Here is a 21,940-nt window from a genome sequence, read left to right on the forward strand (position 1 = left end):
CACTTAAATCTTTCGGCCAGTGGCCTTTGTCAACAATAGACACACATACGTACACACACACACACACACACTCTTACACAAACACAACTCTCACACACATGACTGCAGTCACAGGCAACTGAAACCACACTGCGAGCAGCAGCACCAGTGCATGATGGGAGTGCAATTGGGTAGGAGAAAAGAGGAAGCTGGGGCAGGGGGGGAGAAGGATAGTAAGGTGGGGATGGTGGACAGTGAAGTGCTGCAGGTTAGGCAGCGGGCAGGCGATAGGTGGGGAGGCAGGGTAAGTAGTGGAAAAGGAGAGAAATAAAGAGAAGTAAATGAAATAAATAAATAAAAAAAGAGTGTGTGTGGTGGCGGAATGACAGCTGTGCAGTGCTGGAATGGGAGCAGGAAAGGGGCTGGATGAGTGAGGACAGTGACTAATGAAGGTTGAGGCCAGGAGGGTTACGGGAATTTAGGATTTATTGCAGGGAAAGTACCCACCTGCACAATTCAGAAAAGCTGGTGTTGGTGGGAAGGATCCATATGGTACAGGCTGTGAAGCAGTCATTGAAATGAAGGATATCATGTTTGGCAGCTTGTTCAGCAACAGGGTGGTCCACTTGTTTCTTGGCCACAGTTTGTTGGTGGCCATCCATGTAGACAGACAGCTTGTTGGTTGTCATGCCTACATAGAATGCAGCACAGTGGTTGCAGCTTAGCTTATAGTTCACATGACTGTTTTCACAGGTAGCCCTGCCTTTTATGGGATAGGTGATGTTAGTGACTGGACTGGAGTAGGTGGTGGTGGAAGGATGTATGGGACAGGTCTTGCATCTAGGTATGAGCCAAGAGGTAGGGGATTGGGAGCAGGAGTTCTGTAATGATGGACGAGTATATTGTGTAGGTTTGGTGGACAGTTGGACAGTGGAATACCACTGTGGGAGGGGTAGGAAGGTTAGTTGGCAGGACATTTCTCATTTCAGGGGACAACAAGAGGTAATCAAAACCCTAGCAGAGACTGTAATTCAGTTACTCCAATATTGGGTGGTACTGAGTTACAAGGGGAATGCTCCTCTGCAGCCAGATGGTGGAGCTTTGGGAGGTGGTGGGAAACTGGAAAGATAAGACACGGCAGATTTGTTTTTGTACAAGGTTGGGAGGATAATTACAGTCAGTGAAGGCTTCAGTGAGACCCTCGGTATATTTTGAGAGGGACTGCTCATCACTGCAGATGCAATGACTGTGGGTGGCTAGGCTTTACAGAAGGGACTTCTTTGTGTGGAATGGGTGGCAGCTGTCAAAGTGGAGGTATTGCTTGTGGTTAGTAGGTTTGATGTGGATGGAGATACTGGTGTGCCATCTCGGAGGTGAAGATCAATATCTAGGAATGTGGCTTATTGGGTTGAGTAGGACCAGGTGAAGCAAATGGGGGAGAAGTTGTTGAGGTTCTGGAGGAATGTGGATAAGGTGCCCTCACCCTCGATCCAGATTGCAAAGATGTCACCAATGAATCTCAACCAGTTGAGGGGTTTAGGACTCTGGGTGTTTAAGAAAGATTCCTCTAGATGGTCCATGACACCTTACCAAACACACATGATTTACACTTGTCAACAGGTTCAGAATCACAACACTCCAACTTTTTGTCTCCACTCTGCAAACATGATTTAAGTCCATTTTCTACTCTAACATGACCAAGTCTACAATGCCACAAGACAATACTAATTTTACTAACTGCTAGAGCACACTCAACTAACACACATTCAACATTTTTTGGTTTATAAATAGCATTTGACTCCAATTCAGAACAGAGTAACTTACCCTTTTGAACACCTTTCACACGTCTTCATCAAAAACCACATTTATGCTTTTCTTAACCAAAGTAGAAACTGACAACAAACTAGTGATCAAGCCTGGTACATGAATAAAATTTCTGACTGAAGATATACCTGGTGCATTGACAATGAAGTTTCCTTTCCTTTTACTTGTTAATTCAACATTATCAGCAAACTTCATAATTTTTTGCTTGCAATTTTCTGGAATAAAATCTTGAAGTCTTTCTTAAAGTCATATGCGACAGGTCTCTATAATGAATGATTTGCTGATTATGATTCAAATCCAACACACCAGTGCACAAAAAAATGACTCTTCTTCTCCCTTGAAAACCTTTGATGATTGACTCGGGGGACAATCAGTCTTAGAGTGACCTTACTTTCAGCAATTAATACACTGTATTTCCTTCTTTTTTTCATTTTGTTTGGATTTTAAAATGCTCTTCTGTGATTTATTACAATGTTTTGGCAATAAAGACATGTCATTGGCACCTTTGCCCCAACTTGAGGTAATCTTTCACACTTCAGTTAAAAAACTTTTCTTTGATGTTTTCAGATGTGAATTTTTATCCATTACTGAATTCTAGAGTCATCTGGTAGGGAGGACCAACTTTTGGTAAACCTCTCAGCGTGTAATTAACCCATCATAATAGGGTTTGCCCATGTTCTACAGCTATTGGCTAATGCATAATATGAATTCCATAGTTATGAATATTTCCTTCAAATGTGGTGTCCAACAGAGCATCCAGAGATCCATCCTCTTAGTGTTATTCTTAACCAGCACGCAGGTTTTTCGCAGCACCACAAACTTCCTGTGCCTTTGTTGTATTTTGCACATGCACATACAGAGATTTATTTACATGCAAAAGAGTAAGTGTCCATGCATCTATGTCCTCCTCATCATTCATGGCAGCACTATCACCCATGGCAAAGTAACATCCTTGCCCTTCATTTTGCGTATCACTGTAGTAGTGGTTTCATCAAACTTAAATTGAAGCCATTTTTTGGAAACCCGAATTCACAGGCCTTCTCCTCCTCCCCATGTCTTTGTCTCTAACCTCCTTCCCCCTTCTCTCTATCCATCCCCCCTTGCCTACCCATCCCCTCCATCCAGACTGATACTACTTCAACACAACATGCCTGTCATGCAGGGCAGCCTACATGTTGGGCGGTTGAAAACCTTTCTTACCCTGTAAAGCAGGTTGATCAGGCAGCCGAAACTCCTGAAACTCTTCCTATGCAATATGCCTGTCATGTAGGGCAGGCTACATATCAGTGTAAGGAAAAAAAAAACACTTTTTTCCCTGTCTCTGCTCCTATTGGAGCTAGGAGGTTATAAATACCACAGTACCGATACTCATGAGGCCCGCTTTTCTGTGCAAATTTGGTTGAAATTGGTGCAGGGATGGGGAAGAGATCTCAGACAAACACACATGCCTATGTTCCAGTTGAGATATTGAAGGAATTAAATTTTTTAAAAGTAGAATGATATACATTTTAATGGCATCCAAAAGTGCTCAAAAATATGAATACAGTGATATCATATTTGTTAATGTTGAGGTTGATTCTCTTTGCAAAAGAATTCAACAAATGTACTATAATTGAAAAGCAATGTGGCCAGAGTTGACTACTGCGGTGTCAACACCACCATGTAATGCCCTCATGTGATACTCCATTGCTATATGCAGCAAGATATGCCTATGCTACTAATCTAAAATTTCCTACATGTCATAGATACAGGATCAGCTATGATTTTTGGATGGAACTATGGTGTATGCTAGCTTCTGGAGCATCAGATGGGGCTTGGGGGAAACTGTTTACAATGTTTGTACATTTCCAGGTTTTTATGGAAACAATTACAGTTTCTTCAGATAATATTCCATTTAACCCATCAGTACATGCAGGTGGTCTGTCAGACCAAGGAAACTATTTTCACATTAATGCAATGTCTGAAAGTTGTTTCCATGAAGCTATCTTCTCAGTACCTTTAAGTGAGTGTAATAGGAGTTGTTTGGTATGGTGTATCTGGTATTTCAACAATAGCACTTCCAGTTAGCTCACAACAATGAGGTCTAGGGTCTAACAGGCCAGCCGTGTGCACTGGTGTCAGTTTATTGTTAGCTCCGCCAAGGTTATTCACGCTCGCGCATATTTGCGGTATCTGCTTAGTTTAGTGGTAGAACAGATTTTTTCATGCTTTGTACCTTATTTTAGTGTGTTGTAAGTGTTGTAACTGCATCGTGGCTTATTCTTATGAGGCACAGGAGGAAAGAATTAGTAACTTGATTGGAGAATTAATGGCTGAAAGTGATGCTGGTGATTCTGAAGATGGAGAAATTGACTTTGAAGAAATCCAGGACCCAAAGTGGAAAAGTGATTCTGGCACCAACCAAAAAACGTCGAGTGATGAATCAGAAGACAGTGATTTGTGGTGCTGACAGTGATGTGTTTGTCAGTAAAGACAGAACAGTATTGAACTCATGTGCTCTGCCAAAGACCTCCTGCACACATTGTCATAACATCATAACTCATTTACCAGGCGTAAAAGGTGCTGCGAAAAGTGCTACAATCCTCTACAGTGCTGGGAACTGTTTTTTGATGAAAACGTTATACACATACTCATTGACTGCACTAACAGGTACATTCAAAGTATCCAGGGAAACTTTTCAAGGGAAAGAGATGCACAACACGCTAATAAAGCTGAAATAAAGGCCTTATTGGGATTACTGTAATATGCTGGTGTAATGTGTGCCCATCGACTAAGTCTACAAGATTTGTGGCAAACAGATGGCACAGAAGTTGAAATATTTCATCTCACAATGGGCATAAACAGATTTTATTTTCTTCTTCGATGCCTCAGATTTGACGATAAACAAATGAGAAAGGAAAGGGAGAAAACAGATCACATGGAGGTGATAAGACAGGTGTTCAGTCAAAGTGTTGAAAACTTTCAGAAGGCTTATACAGTTTCTGAATATGTGACAGTTGATGAAAAACTAGAAGCATTCTGTGGAAGATGCAGATTCTGACAGTACATTTCAAATAAGCCAAATGAGTATGGAGTAAAGATTTTTGCATCAGTGGATGCCAGAATGTTTTACACATTCAACATGGAGGTGTATGTTGGGCAACAGCCTGAAGGCCCTCACACACAGGACAACAGACCAGTTGAACTTGTTCAGAGACTTTGCAAACCTATCCTGAATACAGGCCACAACATAACTTGCGACAATTATTTTACAAGTTATGAGCTTGCAAACACATTGATTATGAAGAAGACGACCATCATTAGTATCATCTATGTTTGGGTTTCAGAAAAACTGCACCTTAGTCTCTTATGTGCCAAAACGAAATATAGTGGTATTACTACTGCCAACGATGCACCACAATGGAAATATTGATGAAAATACAGGGAATGATAAAAAACCAGAAATTATAACCTTGCTAAGGGTGGAGCTGATGTTGTAGACAGAATGAGTGCAACATATAATGTAGTTAGAAACACTAGAAGATGGCCAATGGTTGTTTTTTATAGCATCATAACACAGCTGTGATAAATGCTGCTATTATTTTCAACTCAAATCAGAAAGAACGATTGAGATGAAGAGAGTTTTTGAGGCCACTTTCTTTTGCACTTCTGCATGATCATCTTCAGCAAAGAGTAATGTCAAAAATATTGCCAAGGAAGATAACTGAGAGAATTGGAGAGCTTTGCAGTGTGAAAATTTCTGAAGTGGAATCAACTGCAACTTCACAAGGACGGCGTGTGGACTGCAGAAGCAAAAACAGAAAAACAAGATATATTTGTAAGAACTGCAAGAAATACATTTGCCTTGAACATTCTGCTACTGTGTGCCAAGACTGTATTGACAAAATATCTGATTGAATACATGAATTATTTTGGTAACAGCTAAATTTTATGTTTCTCCATTTGTGTAAATATTTTTGACCAAAATATTAAATTTATCCCTTAAATATATTTACTAAACTGATTTTAATGATTTTACTTCATTTAATAATGCTTCCCTCCATAATATACATCTAAATGTAAATTCAGAAAGATAGAAACTGAAAGGGTCTGTGACACCAGCTGTGTGTACTGCTGTCCTGTTTCCAGATCCGTGCACCTCTGTGTTAAACCCTCCCTGTTTCTGCTTACTTGCCAAAGCTGAAACAGAAGTGCCTGTCATTCATACTTCATAATGAGAAACAGCCCTATCCAAGGGAAAAAGAAAATTACTGCAGTATTAACTTCTTTAGATTTGGAAAAAAACTGATCTGTCTTCCCCTGGAGACTCCTTATTACATCTTTAAGTAAACTACTTGCTGTCAGACAAATGAGTCTATAAATACTACTGAAAACTTTAAGTAGACAGTAATAAGCTTCAAATAAATTAAACAGTTTATTCAAATTGAATGATGACATGCCATGCAAAAACATATTCTTTTCTTAATGAAACATAATTTTATGCTTTATTTAAGTATGTGCTCAAATTGTGTACCATTGACTGCAAGGCATTCCTGTTCAATAGATAGATGAACAGATGGAAGTACACTGGATGATATAGAGTTACATGTGTAGTGTGGCTGGTGTAGGTGGGGCTTCATGACAGACTGCATCATTCAGTGATCCCCATAGTAATAAATTAAGTGGAATCAAATCAAGAGACCTGATTAGCCACAGTACTGTGGCATTGTGTCCTATCCAACAGTCAGGAAACTTTTCATTCAGTATTTGGGTTGCAACACAGGAAGAGTTAGAGGGGCAGTCATTGTGCTGAAACCACATACACTGTTGCTTGTGCAGTGGTAACCCTTCTAGAAGAAGAAATAGAATGTTCCTGAGAAAGTGTGCATACATATTTTCATTTAACATCCCTGGTAAGGTCCCACAGTAGAATGCTGCAGCACCATAGGTTTATGCCTCATGATCATTGTTGTTGTAACTGATGAAGCCAGTGTGGATTTCAAGCTGCTCAGTAGCACGTGTTATGTAAATGTGCATTACCATGATCCATAAATGTTGCTTCATCGGTAAAGAGCACATGGAGAAATGTAGTGTCATGTCCCAAGAGATGCAGAGAAAACTTACAAAATTCTAAATATCTACCAAAATCACCTACCCCAGTGCCTGATGTAGTGACAGATGAGAAGGGTGGAATTATGTCAATGCAAATGATACTCCTCCAGTTGATCCCACATTCCTTGGCAGCATATCTTATTCCACTGTTCGCCATATAAAAGTAGCATTTCTAACTTCTGATTGGTGTACTTGCCTGCATGTAAGAATTGTTGAAACAGAAATGACCTGTTGGTAAATGACACGCTTCGTGCTAGTTCTGCAGTGCAGAAAAGTGAATAGTCAAAAGGCTTGAGGCCATAATGTAGCCTGGCACAAGGGTGTGTACAATGCAATAGCTGATTCTGGCCACTTTATGTTTGAATTTTAAAATGTTTCTTTGATTCTTTTGCAAATAGTTTTAACCTCAACATTAAAAAGCATTATATCACTGCACCTGTGTTGTAAAGCACTTTCAGTTGCATAAAAAAGGATTTCACTATATTTAAAAAATCATGCTTGTCTCAATATCTCTATCAATATAAGACAAGTACATACCCCTTAGCATACTATCAGTTGTGAGAAATCTTGTTTTGATATCTGGAACTGTTCACGAAATAAAAGGGGTGTTAAATCTTACATGACTCATTGTGTTTCTTATCCTTTCTTTTCCTCCTTCTGTCTGCCTGTCTCTCTCTCTCTCTCTCTCTCTCTCTCTCTCTCTCTCTCTCTCTCTCTCTCTCTCTCCTTTTTTCAACACTAATGGGTCTGATGCAACTCTAAACCATAAGAAGTACCACAAACAACATGGTGACATATTTATCCTTTATTTATGTTCATAATTCCTACCAATAAGTGGAATGGAATGTGTGTTAGGCAAAATTGCATCACGACACTGCAAGGAGCTTGGCTGTTAAGAAATATCTTACAATTGTTGTTTTTGTTAAATTTAGACTGCTTGCTTTATAAATGCCACCTGGATGATCATCAATAGGATCTTAAGTCCTCCGACTGCATTCTCAAAGCTTCTCTGTTTGTACCAACTGAAAAGTATTCAGAATTTCAACTACTGCTCAATGGACTCAGACCATTTTCTTCTTAAACACACATATATTGTACCTGTGTTACAACTGTTCTTCCCATATTAAAACCTAATCAGAATTACATACTATGATCATTCCCAATACAGGTTTCCCTATTTCATCCATTAGCTGCCTGTTAGCCAAACTGATCTCAGTTTTCTCTTGTGACATCAGAAGTATTGTCATGAGCTGCAAAGCTCCAGGTTCCACAGCAGATCTCCTAGGTAGAAGAGAATACTTGCCTGAATAACAAGTATCATAATGGGAAGTTGGCTAACTGCCCATTGTCTTGTCTTGTAGATGCACTTCTCAACTTATCCACACACTATGAATATAGTGCCCCTTGTTCATTATCCTCATTACTCACAGCATTTTGTTGTTCCCAATAAGAGTATGAGCCTGGTGTGCATCAGCACTGAAGAGATCATTGGGGATAGCGGGCAAGGTGCACTACATTCGAAGTATGTGGATAAGTTGAGAATTTGTTCTGATGTCAGGCAGTCTGTGCAGTTGCAATGACCACTGCGGCAGGTTGACTAAGTAGTCAGAGCACCTGCCTAGTAAGCAAGAGGTCCAGGTTTTAATCCTGGTCTGGCACAAATTTTCAACATTTCGCATTGATTTCAGTCAGTGCCCAATGACAGCCAGTGCCTTAATTCCTTTGTGTCTTATATAGTTGAGACATACACTACTGCTCTTTCCCACCTAGAAATGTTGGGTATCCTGCCAAATGTCAGCCAGGCCCAATATGCTGGAGCTGGCGATCACGTGTTCATCAGGTGAGCTTGCTTGTGTGTATGAATGGTGTGTGTCTCTCTTTTACCGATAAAGGCTGTGACTGAAAGCTTCATGTAAGTGTCTTGTAATTGTGCCTGCCTCCAACCTACTGTGTCTTCTTTATGGTAAGTAGCAAAGCCTGAGTAATTTAGTCAAAATATTTTGTGTGGTATGTGCTGAAAGTGTTGACCCAACTAATAAAGAATCAGAGAAAATAGTAGTGACTAATACACAACATTATAATGAGCTTCAGTGAGACTAATTCTTATTGTGTCACATTCTGGATTCACACATATGATCCTGAAAGAAAGAGACAACTTATGGAATAGTACCTCTTAAAATTATTTAGCAAGAAGAGACACAAAAATATCCTATCATGAAAGATGGCTATGGACTGATATATTGGTATCTTTAGAAGTTTTTATCTCATCTGTGAGTAGTTCCAAAATGCAATTAGTATCCAGTACTTTGCTGCTGCATTGACATTTCCTTCAAAATCACAAAGGAAACTGGTGACTAAAGAGAAAATATACTCTTAGATAATGGTACACTGCAACAGTTGTGTGTACTTTATTTGATTTTTAGTGCTTTGGAACATTAAAGATGAATGAAAAGATTTGTTAGATTTGGAATCAAAATACATTGTAAATTTCTATGTTATAGTGATTGGAAGAAAAACATCAATTGTGAATATTAAGCAGTAAAATAAATATAATGCTGTAGTTTCTGACTGACCTTAACCTAATAACTTGCTAATGTATGTTTGTGATGTTTCAGATTTTATACACACTAACTCTTGCCTGTGTTACATTAATTATCCTATATTTTTCTTTGCAGATTTTCATGGCAACTGGAAGATGCTTCATTATTATGCAAAGAACTTTTTTGCTAATGTTCTTGTGTCACCATACATCACCCCTGAAGGAGAACTGGTAGTGAGTCTTATCTCTGACCTGCCATATGAAATGGATACTGTTGTACTTAGCATTTATGTGTACCGCTGGGACAGCTTTGAGTTTGACATAGCTATTATAGGAGTACATAGACTGGTAAGAGAGATTCTCATACACAATCTTCTTTATTTAAGGAAAAAAATGGCAGTAGCTAGAAGAACATGCATTTTTACACACACACACACACACACACACACACACACACACACACACACACACACACACACACACACTCAAACTGTTTCCCACACACACCAATCATTCTGAGATTTATCTACTGATTGAGCCAGGGGAGAATTATCAGGCATTCTCATCCCATCTGGTCAGTCACCCCTGGCCTGGGGTTCTGGATGACTTTTGCAAACTCTCCCCATTTGCTGAACCTCACCAGTCCCTTTTTTTTCATTCCTCTTCCTTTCCCTTCAGCCCTTCTGCCAGAAGGAGGAGCCACTGGCTGCAAAAGATAGCACATGAACTTAACCTTTATACACTGAAGCACCAAAGAAACTGGTAAAGGCATGTGTGTTCAAATACAGAGATATGTGAACAGGCATAATATGGTGCTGCAGTCAGTAATGCCTATATAAGACAACAAGTGTCTGGCACAGATGTTATATCACTTACTGCTGCTACAATGGCACGTTATCAAGATTTCAGTGAGTTTGAATGTGTTGTTATAGTAGGCGCATCAGCAATGGGACACAGCATGTGTGAGGCAACGATGAAGTGGGGATTTTCCCATACGACCATTTCATGAGTGTACAGTTAATATAAGGAATCTGGTAAAACATCAAATCTCTGACATCACTGTGGCCAGGAAAAGATCCTGCAAGAAAAGTACCAACACAACTGAAGAGAATTGTTCAACATGAAAGACATGTAAACCTTCAGCAAATTACTGTAGATTTCAACACTGGGCCATCAACAAGTGTTAGCATGCGAACCATTCAACAAAACATCATCAATATGGGCTTTCGGAGCCAAAGGCCCACTCATGTAGCCTTGTTGACTGCATGACACAAAGCTTTATGCCTTGCCTGGGCCCATCATCTCCAACATTGGACTGTTGATGACTGGAAACATGTTGCCTGGTCAGACGAGTCTTGTTTCAAATTGTATCAAGCGGATGGACATGTACAGGCATGGAGACAATCTCATGAATACAGGGACCTTGCATGTCAGCAGGGAACTGTTCAAGCTTGTGGAGATCATGTGTGAGGTGTGTGCAGTTGGAGTGATATGGGACTCCTGACACATCTAGATATGACTCTGATGGGTGACACGTATGTAAGTATCCTGTCTGATGACCTGTGTCCAATCATGTCCATTGTGTATTCCAGCAGACTTGAGCAATTCCAGCAGGACAATGGGACACTACACAAATCCTGAATTTTTACAACAGAGTGGCTCCAGGAACACTCCTGAGTTTAATCACTTCCGCTGGCCATCGAACTCCCCAGACATGAACATTATTGGGCATATTTGGGATGCCTTGCAATGAGCTGTTCAGAAGAGATCTCCACCCCTCACCTGTTATAGATTTATGGACAGCCCTGCAGGATTCATGGTGTCAATTCCCTCCAGCAGTACTTCAAACATCAGTCAAGTCCATGCCATGTCATGTTGTTGTACTTGTGCGTACTTGTGGGGGCCCTACATGGCATTAGGCATGTGAACCAGTTCAGTGTCTGTTTTCTTCTACTGCCACCAGATAAGTAGATTTTTTATCTATACAGTAACATTATATTTTCCAAACTTTATTATTTTCATTGATGTTTAAGTTACATAGGTAACTTTTTCTGTGTGGTTTTACAGCATAATTCTCAAATAAGTAATAGTAGGACAGATGGGGCATGTGCATGCTGTGTGAAGGTGCAGGAGGAACAGGTCACTGTTCCCTAATGGCTGAAAGCTGTGTGGTCTGTGATCAGCCGGGAGCTGCCTCAGGATGCAGAATCTGGCATGTTGCATGGAATACCTTTGGTGTTAGTTGTTTTACCTACAGGCTCTACCACCAATGCACATATGGCATACATGAGGTGGAGGTCCACTCTCTCCACAGGGTGAATGGTGGATTGTAACATGTTGGTGTCATTCCAGGCTGAAAGTCAATGTGAGGACTTGCTGGTCTAGTCTTGACTGGTCACCCTGTGAGTGTGCAGATGGCTGCTCCTGCAGCAGCATCCAAGCTGGCACACAGAGGAAGGATTTACTAGTTATTATGAATACCAATCTTAGGTCATTATGGAGCCACTTAAGAAAATAGTGAACGAAATCTAATGTGCAGGCAGTATGTCTGCCGGTGGACCATGTGCAAAATGTGGAAGCAGCCTTGCTTATGGCTATTGAGGTTGCAGTGTGCAATCATCTGCGTCTTGTGACTCATGTCTGCACCAGTGGTGACTGTCACTTGGACTCTGAGGTCACCCTCAGCTGGTGAAAGTGGTGAAGCCTGCTGGCCTTGTTTTCAGAGTGCAAATAGAGCTCACAATATGCAGAATCATAACCAGAAATGATTAGAGTCCTTTTGTTTTGAGCTGAGTGGGGGATCTCAACCAGAGGCTCTGTTGTTTCTGTGATGAGTTTGGCTTCAGATTCCTGGACCTGCATTATGGAGAATTGTAGGAGTCCCCTGAATATGTCATGGTTGCACTACTCAAAGGAAGTAGCTACTCATGGATTGTACATAGAGGTTTTTTTAAAGCCAGGCAATAGTTTGAAGTTCTCTGATGAATATTTGCTAGTCAGTATACTGAGAGTGAAATCAGATGTGTACAAAGTAAAGGCAGCTTGGGTGTCAAAATTTTAACAGTAAATTGCCAAAGCATTATAATTCCTCATATACTACCTTCCAGGAAAGTAGATGTACTCAAATTATTTTCAGAACTGAGAGCTTTGTGAAACTGATAGAAGAAATATTTAATGATGTATGGAATTACGGCAACGTCCTTGCCACAGTGGATACACTGGTACCCATGAGATCACCGAAGTTAAGCCCTGTCGGGCGTGGTCGACACTTGGATGGGTGACCATCCAGGCCACCATGCACTGTTGCCATTTTTCGGGGTGCACTCAGCCTCTTGATGCCAATTGAGCAGTTACTCGACCGAATAGTAGCGGCTTCAGTCAAGAATACCATCATAACGACCAGGAGAGCGGTGTGCTGACCCCACGCCCCTCCTATCCGCATCCTCCACAGAGGATGGCATGGTGGTCAGATGGTCCCGGTAGGCCACTTTTGGCCTGAAGACGAAATATGGAATGTATGTTGGAAAGACAGGTAGATGCTATAGGAGGGGGAGTGGTTATTGCAGCAAACAACAATATTGACTCTGTTGAGGTGAAATCAAGTATAACTGTGAAGTCACCTGGTCACAAGCATCTGGTGTAAGTGAACTCAAGTTAAACATTGACCACCTGATCCCACACTAACTGTTGAGGAATCATTCAAAGACAGTCTATTCTTAGTAATGTGGAAATACACAAATCATGCAGTATTAGTTGAAGGTGACTTTAACCTATTGCGTATAGACTGGTATGCAGAAGGAATCATTGCAGGTGGCATAGACAGACAATCTTGTGAAGTAGTTCTGAATACATTTTCTGAAAACTGTCTTGAGCAGCTGGTTTCACAACCCACATGCAATGGAAATATTTTAGACCCTTTTAGCAACAAATAGACCTGACAATATTGACAGTGTCAGCATAGAGACAAGGAATGATAATCATGATGTCATCATAGCAATGATGGTTACTAAAGCTAATGAATCCATCAAGATGGCTTGGACAATTTTTATGCTGGAAAGAGCAGGTAAGCAGTTGTTAACAACATACTTAGCCAATGAATAGACATCACTTAGTTTCAGTGTGATGGACATAGAGGAATTATGGATAAAATAATTGTAAATTGCACTCTGTAGAAGTATGTGTTGAATAGGCAGACTAAGAATGAGAATGGTCTGCAATGGTTTAATAACAAAGTTTGCATTGTAAATTGTGCACTGGAGAAGTATGTGCTGAGTAAGTGGACTAAAGATGGAAAAGATCTGCCATTGGTTAATAGCAAAGTTTGGAAAATGTTTAACAAGCATAGAATGTTGCACTCTTGGAAATGTTGACAGGCAAAGTTCTTACAGACTGATGCACAAAGCATGCAACAACTTCCAATGTCACACCTTAGTGAAGGATCTTGCTGGTCCCATGTAGAATCACTAAGTGGGTCAAAGATTTCTAGCCAGTCACTCACTGACCAGTCTGATGTGACAATAGAAGGCAGCAAAACAAAGCTGAAGTTCTAAATTTTGTGTTTAAAAAACCATTCACGCAGGAGAATTATACAGGCAGACTGTTGTTTGACCACCACAACCACACCCTTATGGAGGACATAGAAATAGGCATCCCTATTGTTGAGAAGCCACTCAAAGATTTGAAAAGAAAAAAAAATGTTACCATAATGAGATTTTCACTCTGCAGCGGAGTGTGCGCTGATATGAAACTTCCTGGCAGATTAAAACTGTGTGCCCGACCGAGACTTGAACTCGGGACCTTTCCGAACTCCCGAGTTTGAGTCTCGGTCGGGCACACAGTTTTAATCTGCCAGGAAGTTTCATATCAGTGCACATTCCACTGCAGAGTGAAAATCTCATTCTGGAAACATCCCCCAGGCTGTGGCTAAGCCATGTCTCCGCTATATCCTTTCTTTCAGGAGTGCTGGTTCTGCAAGGTTCGCAGGAGAGCTTCTGTAAAGTTTGGAAGGTAGGAGACAAGATACTGGCAGAAGTAAAGCTGTGAGTACTGTCCACAAATCAGCAAAGATTTAGTAAATATTCTTCTAGCAAAACTTAGCTTGTCCTTTCCTCACACCACATTCTGCAAACCATGGATGGAAGGCAACAGGCAGCTTCTATATTCCTAGAATTCCAGAAAGCATTCGACACTGTGCCCAGTGCAGACTGTTATCGAAGGTCCAAGCATGCAGAATAGATTTGCAGATATTTAAGTGGCTTGAATATTTCTTAAGTAATAGAGGAAAGTACATTGTCCTCAATGGTAAGGATTCACCAGACACAAAGACTTCTTAAGTAATAGAACCCAGTACATGGTCCTCAATGGTAAGTGTTCATCAGAGACAAGGGTATTGTAAGAAGTTCCCCAGAGCAGTATGATAGAACCACTCTGAGTATATAAACAATCTGACAGATAGGGTGAATGACAATGTACAGCTGTTAACTGATGATGCTGTAGTATACAGGAAAGTATCAACATTGAGTCACTGTAGAAGGATACAGGATGGCTTAGAATATCTAATTGGTGTGATGAAAGGCATCTTATTCCAAATCTAGGATAATGTGTATTGATTCAGATGTGTAGGAAAAACAATACAGTGATGTTTAAATACAGTATTAGCGTTGTGGTGCTTGACACAGGCACTTCAATTAAATCATCATGATAAGGATTTCCTTCCAGCAACCTGGTAGGAATTTGGTGAACAATATGCCTCCATTGGTTTCTGTCCTGGTATAATTTCTTCCTCTTCACTAAATCCCATGCCCCTTCTCTCCTCTTGAGTTCTTCCATAACCTGGTCTGTCCATCTCTTTTTAGGCTGCCCAATTGGTCTCCTTCCTGGTACCTCCATCTCCAAATACTGGCATGGAGTTCAAGTTGGGTGCATTCGCTTCACATGACCAAACCACTTCAATCTCACAGCACTCATCCTCTCCTCTGCAGTGAATGTCACCTACAGGTCTCTCCTTACATAATCATTCCTGACTCTCTCTCTCCTAGTTTTTTGTAGAGCTGACCTAAGGAACTTAATTTCACATGCTTGTATTTGACTCTCTTCTCTCTTATTTATGACACAGGCCTCTAGACTATTCATTATGATTGACAGGAGATAAGTTTTATACATGGTCTGTTTGGCTCTTTGAAGGACTTCCTTGTCCCATATCAGATTTCATACTTGGTGGAAGAAGTTAGATCCTTTTGTTATTCTGTTTATGACTTCTAGTTTGGAACTTCCACTGCATGATGTGATGCTACCCAGATAGTTGAAGCTTTTCACACATTCAACCTTCTCCCCCTCCAGTATGATGTTACAAGGTGTGGGCGTCCTGCTGATCTCCACTGCCACTGTCTTGTTCCTACTCACAGTTAACTTGAAGTTTTTAAATTTTGTGTTCCAGTAATCTAGTCTCCTCTGAACCTCCATTTCCATCTCTCCCCAAATGGTGATGTCATCAGCAAAAACAAAAGCTTTGAGATCTTCATTTTCTTCTTCCTCAATTTCTTTCATGATTGTGTCTGTAAGTGTAATGAAGAGTAAAGGGGAGACCAAACTGCCTTGCTGAAGACCTCTCTGTGTCTTAAATCATTTTGATCTTCCCCCTCCTATTTGTACACTGTTGTCACAACCATCGTACAGCACCTGAACTTTTTTTCCATTAATCCAGCACTGTGTTTTCTTTCCATATCACCCCCAGCACCTGGTGTAACCATTGTATTACATGGATTCCCGTGGCTTAAATCATATCCGCTTTCAGTTCACCAGATAATGCATATATACCTGCTCCTATAAGAAGTTTTTCTGGCACAGCCCAGTGTAATGCTGGCCACTAGATTTGTTATGTATAAAAAGAAACAACTGATTTTTCTTTATGATAATTGGGATGACCATGGATAGGAGAAATTAGTAAAATCTTTAAATTCAAATGAATGATTATCAGCTACTAGATTTTGGAAATTTTTCCTATTTTCTTCTTCTTTCAACTTCCACTCCTTAATGTTTGGCATTCTTTGTACAGCTTTCAAACTTTTCATCTTATAATTTAGATCAGCTACTAGTAACCTGTGGTCACTATCCAAGTGCTCACTTGTTATGACTTTAGTGTCCCTTACTTTTCCTCCAATTAATTTGTCTGTTAATATATAGTCTATAACTGTCTTAGATTTGCCATCCAATCACATCTAGTAATCTTTACCTTCAATTAACTATCTAAGCATAACACTGCAAAGCAATATGAAATAGCATGAACACATAAGTTCCTTAGTAGAGAAGGTAAATGGTTTACTTTGGGTTATTGGGAGAGTTTTAGAAAGCTGTAGCTCATCTACAAAGGAGGCCACATATGGAACACTTCTGTGACCCATTTTTGACTACCATTTGAGTGTTTGGGGTCCTCACCAGGTCAGATTAAAGCATTTCCAAGACATGCTGGTAGGTTTGATCAACATATTAGAGTTATGGATATACTTTGTGAACTCAAATGGGGATCCTGGAACAGAAGACAGTGTTCTTTTTGTGAGACACTTGCAAAAATTTAGAGAACAGGCATTTGCAGCTGACTTCAGAATGATTCTACTGTCACCAATGCACTATTTGTGTGAGGACTGCAAAGATCAGATATAAGAAATTTGGGGTCATATGAGACATATAGTCACTTTTCCCTCCTTCCATTTGTGAGTGGAATGGGGAAGGAAATGACTAACAGTGGTACATGGCACCCTTCACATTACACCTTATGGTGGTTTGAGGAGTAAATTGTCCTCTGGTATCTCACATATTTATCTATCTTTCCTTGCTGGGTAATTGTGTCATACACAAGCATGTTTGGATGTTATAGTGTATCCAAAGTACTCCCACTTACAAGGGTTCCTGTGTGTTGCCTTCAGGCAGAAGACACAGGTTGTATTCTTAAGGTGTTCTTTGCAGTCTCATGTTCCTGTCTGGTTAACATTCTGGGATGAGTAAAGTATCATCTCCAGCATTCTGTTTTACTTGTACACTACAATAGTAACAGAAGTTGATGATCTGCTGCACTTCACCACACCAGTGTGGCATACTCACAAACTAAATGATCTGTTATGAGGTATAAGATGATGCAAAGGTGGGCGGAAGGATCAAAAGTCATCCCAGTCATTTTATCTCAATGTGTTTAATGTGTTGGTGTCACATTAAAAGGCAGAGCAATAGTACACCAGGATACTTGCAAGCATTTTGTAGCCAATGTATCCTTCCAGGATGCAGAAACACTCCAGAGTCACAGGAATCTTCTTCTTTGTGATAATTAGTATTTGGTTTTGTTATCAAAAATCAACCTTCAATTCCTGTAGTAAGCATCTTCACTGTCATACTGGGTGAAAACAAGTGATATGGATGAAAATGATGGCAAAAATATTTTTTGTGATGTCTGCAATAAAAGCTCAAATTTCTTCCTCCATCAATTCACAGTGAGTCTGTGATGTTTTGGAAGACATAAAACCTCCATCCATCTTCTGGCAAAGTGATAGTGTCTTGCAGTTTGTCCCTTTATATAGTCAGTGGCAGTGGATTGCAATTGAAGTATATGCAGCACCGAATCTCATCAGTGGGTTTTACACTCAGTATCAGGACACATGTACTGCACCAAAAGATGGGTGAAGAGCCATGTGCCTTCCAAAACAACTTGGACTCATTAGTAATTGATGTGAGAAAAACCTGAAGATTTTATTTTATGCAACAATGGGACTGCCTATGTTGGTATCCAAAAATGGTTCTAACGTGTCAATGACTTTCATTCATCTGAGCAGTTAATAGTTAATGGCTTGGCCCCTGACAAAAGTAAAATTGAGCCAATCAGTTTTTATATCTGTGAAATCTCTTCCCATAAAGCCTCTAAGATCTTGGAGATGCCAAGGATGATGTAAATTTGTAAGTAATATATTGTCATTCATGAATTTTCTCTCTGTTTCAAAATAATTGCTATTTCTGCATATTTCTATGTATCTGATGAGACTCCAGTTTTAACAATGTTTTTAAGAGTATATTTTCTGCAGAAATTGGAGAATCACTGCTTTTACAATTTGCATTAGTTTTCTGAGCAGTAAGATAACAGATAGTAAATTCACATTTGATCTTGCAGGCTGATACACAGCATGGCATTTGAGGTTAGGTGTCTTCTTTCAGTTGCCTGCTCCCTGCAATGAGGTCCAAAATTGGTGTCAGTTGAGATCATTCCATCTGCCATCTCTGACTAGATAACACAGCATCAGGCTTTTTTAATTCTGCAAACTGCATTGTGAGCCCTACTGGCTGTAATGGCATTTAACCCATGTCACTAAATGATATTGTTTAGTGCAGGTAATTTTCATTTTCCTCTGCTTGTATTGGATTGTAGGCTGGTGTGCTTCGCTGAACTCAGAGTCTGTCTCCACTGCTTGTGCATTAGCATGAGTCTTGTTAGGTTTTATGTAATGTTGCATGCCATTACCAAATACTTCAGAGATCATTTTATTGGCTACTAGTGGATAAATCCAGCATTGCTCATTGTAGCTGTGTGTCCACACCCATATTATGCAGTGTCTGACATGCCCATATCATGCAGTGTCTGACCATAGCTTAATGTTTATGATGTCATTTCTCCTGAACTACATGTTGTACAGTCATATAACTTTGCACTTCCGTTCAGTGGTGTATGAGCTTACTGTCTGTGAAATATGTCATGAATACAGTTAGTATTAATGAGGTAACAAATTATTAGCATCATGCCTCATGCAGTAGATAAACTGCATGAACAAGGGAAAAGGAGTAAGCAATAAATATTTTCATCATTTTATAGGGGTTGTCAGCAAGAAAGAAATTTGTAAAGGTTTGAAATTTTATGTCAAACTTGTTGCAAGTCTCTAAGTGCTCTCATTCTCAAATACTGGAATAATTTAGTCTGATAATTCAAGCACCACATGCTGCACTTCTTTGTCACCCCAGCCACTCTGATAGTTAGGTGGTTCTTACACCTGACAGCAACTATTGACTGACAGTAAAGTATATGTGTACCAAGTTCAAGTGACCTTGTTTTAGAAGGAAATGTGGAACATACACACACACAAAACACATCCATTTTTATAACACATATGGATTCACAGTCAGTGTACATTCTGATGTGTTCTAAACAGTGAGCACACACTAGAATGCCTTGCTTAGTCACAGTATATTGTCTACTGTAGTAGAGGCCAGTAAACTGGGACTTTGAAGAGGCTTCATGTTGTACCAACCAATGTATCTGATACTGTACTTTGTAAGGAATTACACTGATATGAGCTGCATATAGCATGCAGCCTCTAGGGCTGTGCCTTTCTCATGCTGTAGGAGTTGAATCACAAATAGTTGATAATTTTCTTCATTGTCAACAATGACAACCAGGTAGAGGAAGTTTCTCAATTTGTGGTAACTGGCTTTAAATATAATAACATGCAGATTTAGGTCTTTGTTTTCTCACAGTAATATATCTCCCATCTTATCTTTATTTACTTCCTCATCCCATTCTATGATATTGTCTTAAATCTGTTTCCCTTGTACTGGCCTTCTATATATTCCTTCCACTTTTCGGCTTTCACTTCTTTGCTTGGTACTCTTTTTCCATCTGACCTCTTAATATTTATACAGTGCATTGGAAAAAATGAAATGAAGGAAAACACAACAAGCTGGTGGCCAGGGTAGTTGAAGTGTCTACACCCACCAGCCACACTATTGCATGCAGCCCCCCCCCCCCCCCCAAAAAAAAAAAAAAACACACACACACACCAGGTGTCACTGGCTGCAGATGCTGATACAGTCACCTCACTGGCCACTGACATGTGCCTTGTGGGCAGACCATGTAGGGATCGGTCCATAGGGTGAGGGGTTATAAATCAGCCATGCACCCCCAGGAAGTCAGTTCATCGCTGCACCTGATGATGGCGACATGTCCAATCACCAAAATATTGTTTCTGATGGATGCTGTGAAACAACAGTACACCTGTGGCTATCCAGTCAATAATAACATTATTATGTGAAGCTCAAGCAGTAAAGAGAGATCAAAGAAAGTGGTAGTATGAGTGCAAGTGTCATTGTAGCTTCTGACAGATTCAGTTGAGAAAACTGATAAATCATGACACAAAACTGAGCTCAGTATTTCTGACTCTGTAGACAGTTACCATGCAAAGTGCCCACAGCATGGAATGCTGACATTTTTTCCACATAATGATAAATCATTATACAGTTTCAACCACAATGTTGACTCAGCAAGACAATACTACACAATGTGTGTAAGTCTGTTGGGTTAGAAATTGGCCCCACCTGCTATGAGCTGCATTGCTGGCATCTATACCACTATCAGAGCTTCTATTATCCAAGGACCATAAATGCCTCAAAGTGCAACAGGCACATGAATGACATTTGTAGCATGCTGAGCAGCAAAATGTAATGTTTGGAGTCAAGTCACATATATGTTTTAAATATTGCTATGTGGTGAATACAATCTCACAGATTGCATTGTTAAGGGGCACAAATATAAAATAAATAATAGGCTTGAACTTCTATCAAATGTTGCAGGATACCTCAACTTCTACATAGTAAGATATTGAGACTTTCACCACATAAAAAAGTACAGACTTTGCTTCAGGCAATTCTGTACATCATATTTCAATTGGACAATGCAGCACCACATGTGGTAAGCGATTTCACAGTGTTCAAAAAATGGCAAGTACTGCTGCTTTCCTGAGCTAAAGATTCACCTGAGATTGAATATGTTTTAGAGATGGTTGGTCAAGAATGCACTAGTTGCAGTTATCAAGCAACCACTGTTGATACTTTAGAGACATATATACAAAATGGATGATAGGTAATTCCTTAGGATGATATCCTGGCCATCTTTAAATCCATACCAGGACATTTGGAGTCTCTGACTGATGGATGTAGGAAGTTCACAACCTACTTAATGCTCAGACTCAGATGAATGGGAGCTAGTCTAAATGTAGAAAAATGTAAGTTAATGAAGATGAGTAGAAAAAATAAAGCCATATGGTATGAGTATAGCATTAGTAGTGTGCTGCCTGAAATAGTCACATTGATTAAATATCTAAGCATAATGCTGCAAAGTAATACAGACTGGAATGAGCATGTCCACTTCACTTTACTGGGAGAATTTCAGGAAAGTGTGGTTCATCTGTAGAGGAGATCACATATAGGACACTATTGTGGCCCATTGTTGAGTAATGTTCAAGTGTTTGGGATCTGCACCAGGTCAGATTAAAGGAAGACATCAAAGCAATTCAGAGTCAGGCTGCTAGATTTATTATCAGTACGTTTAAACAATGCTGGTATTATGGAGATACTTTGCAGACCCAAGTGGGGCTCACTGGAAGGAAGTCGACATTCTTCTCAAGGAGCACTGTTGAGAAAATTTAGAGAAATGGTGTTGAAGGCTGACTGCAGAACAATTCTATTGTCAGAAATGTATAT

General features: G+C 40.0%; 1 protein-coding gene across 1 annotated transcript in view; it reads left to right on the top strand.

Annotated features, from left to right (window-relative positions):
• Positions 1-21,940, top strand: part of LOC126188176 (beta-mannosidase-like) — a 317,638-nt gene that overhangs the window by 271,305 nt on the left and 24,393 nt on the right. Inside the window, exon 12 of the mRNA XM_049929697.1 lies at positions 9,570-9,781. Within this exon, the coding sequence (XP_049785654.1) occupies positions 9,570-9,781 (212 nt within the window). The remainder of the gene's footprint in view (positions 1-9,569; positions 9,782-21,940) is intronic.

Source organism: Schistocerca cancellata, chromosome 5 (genome assembly GCF_023864275.1).
Source record: "Schistocerca cancellata isolate TAMUIC-IGC-003103 chromosome 5, iqSchCanc2.1, whole genome shotgun sequence".
In the NCBI taxonomy this organism is placed as follows: Eukaryota; Metazoa; Arthropoda; class Insecta; order Orthoptera; family Acrididae; genus Schistocerca; species Schistocerca cancellata.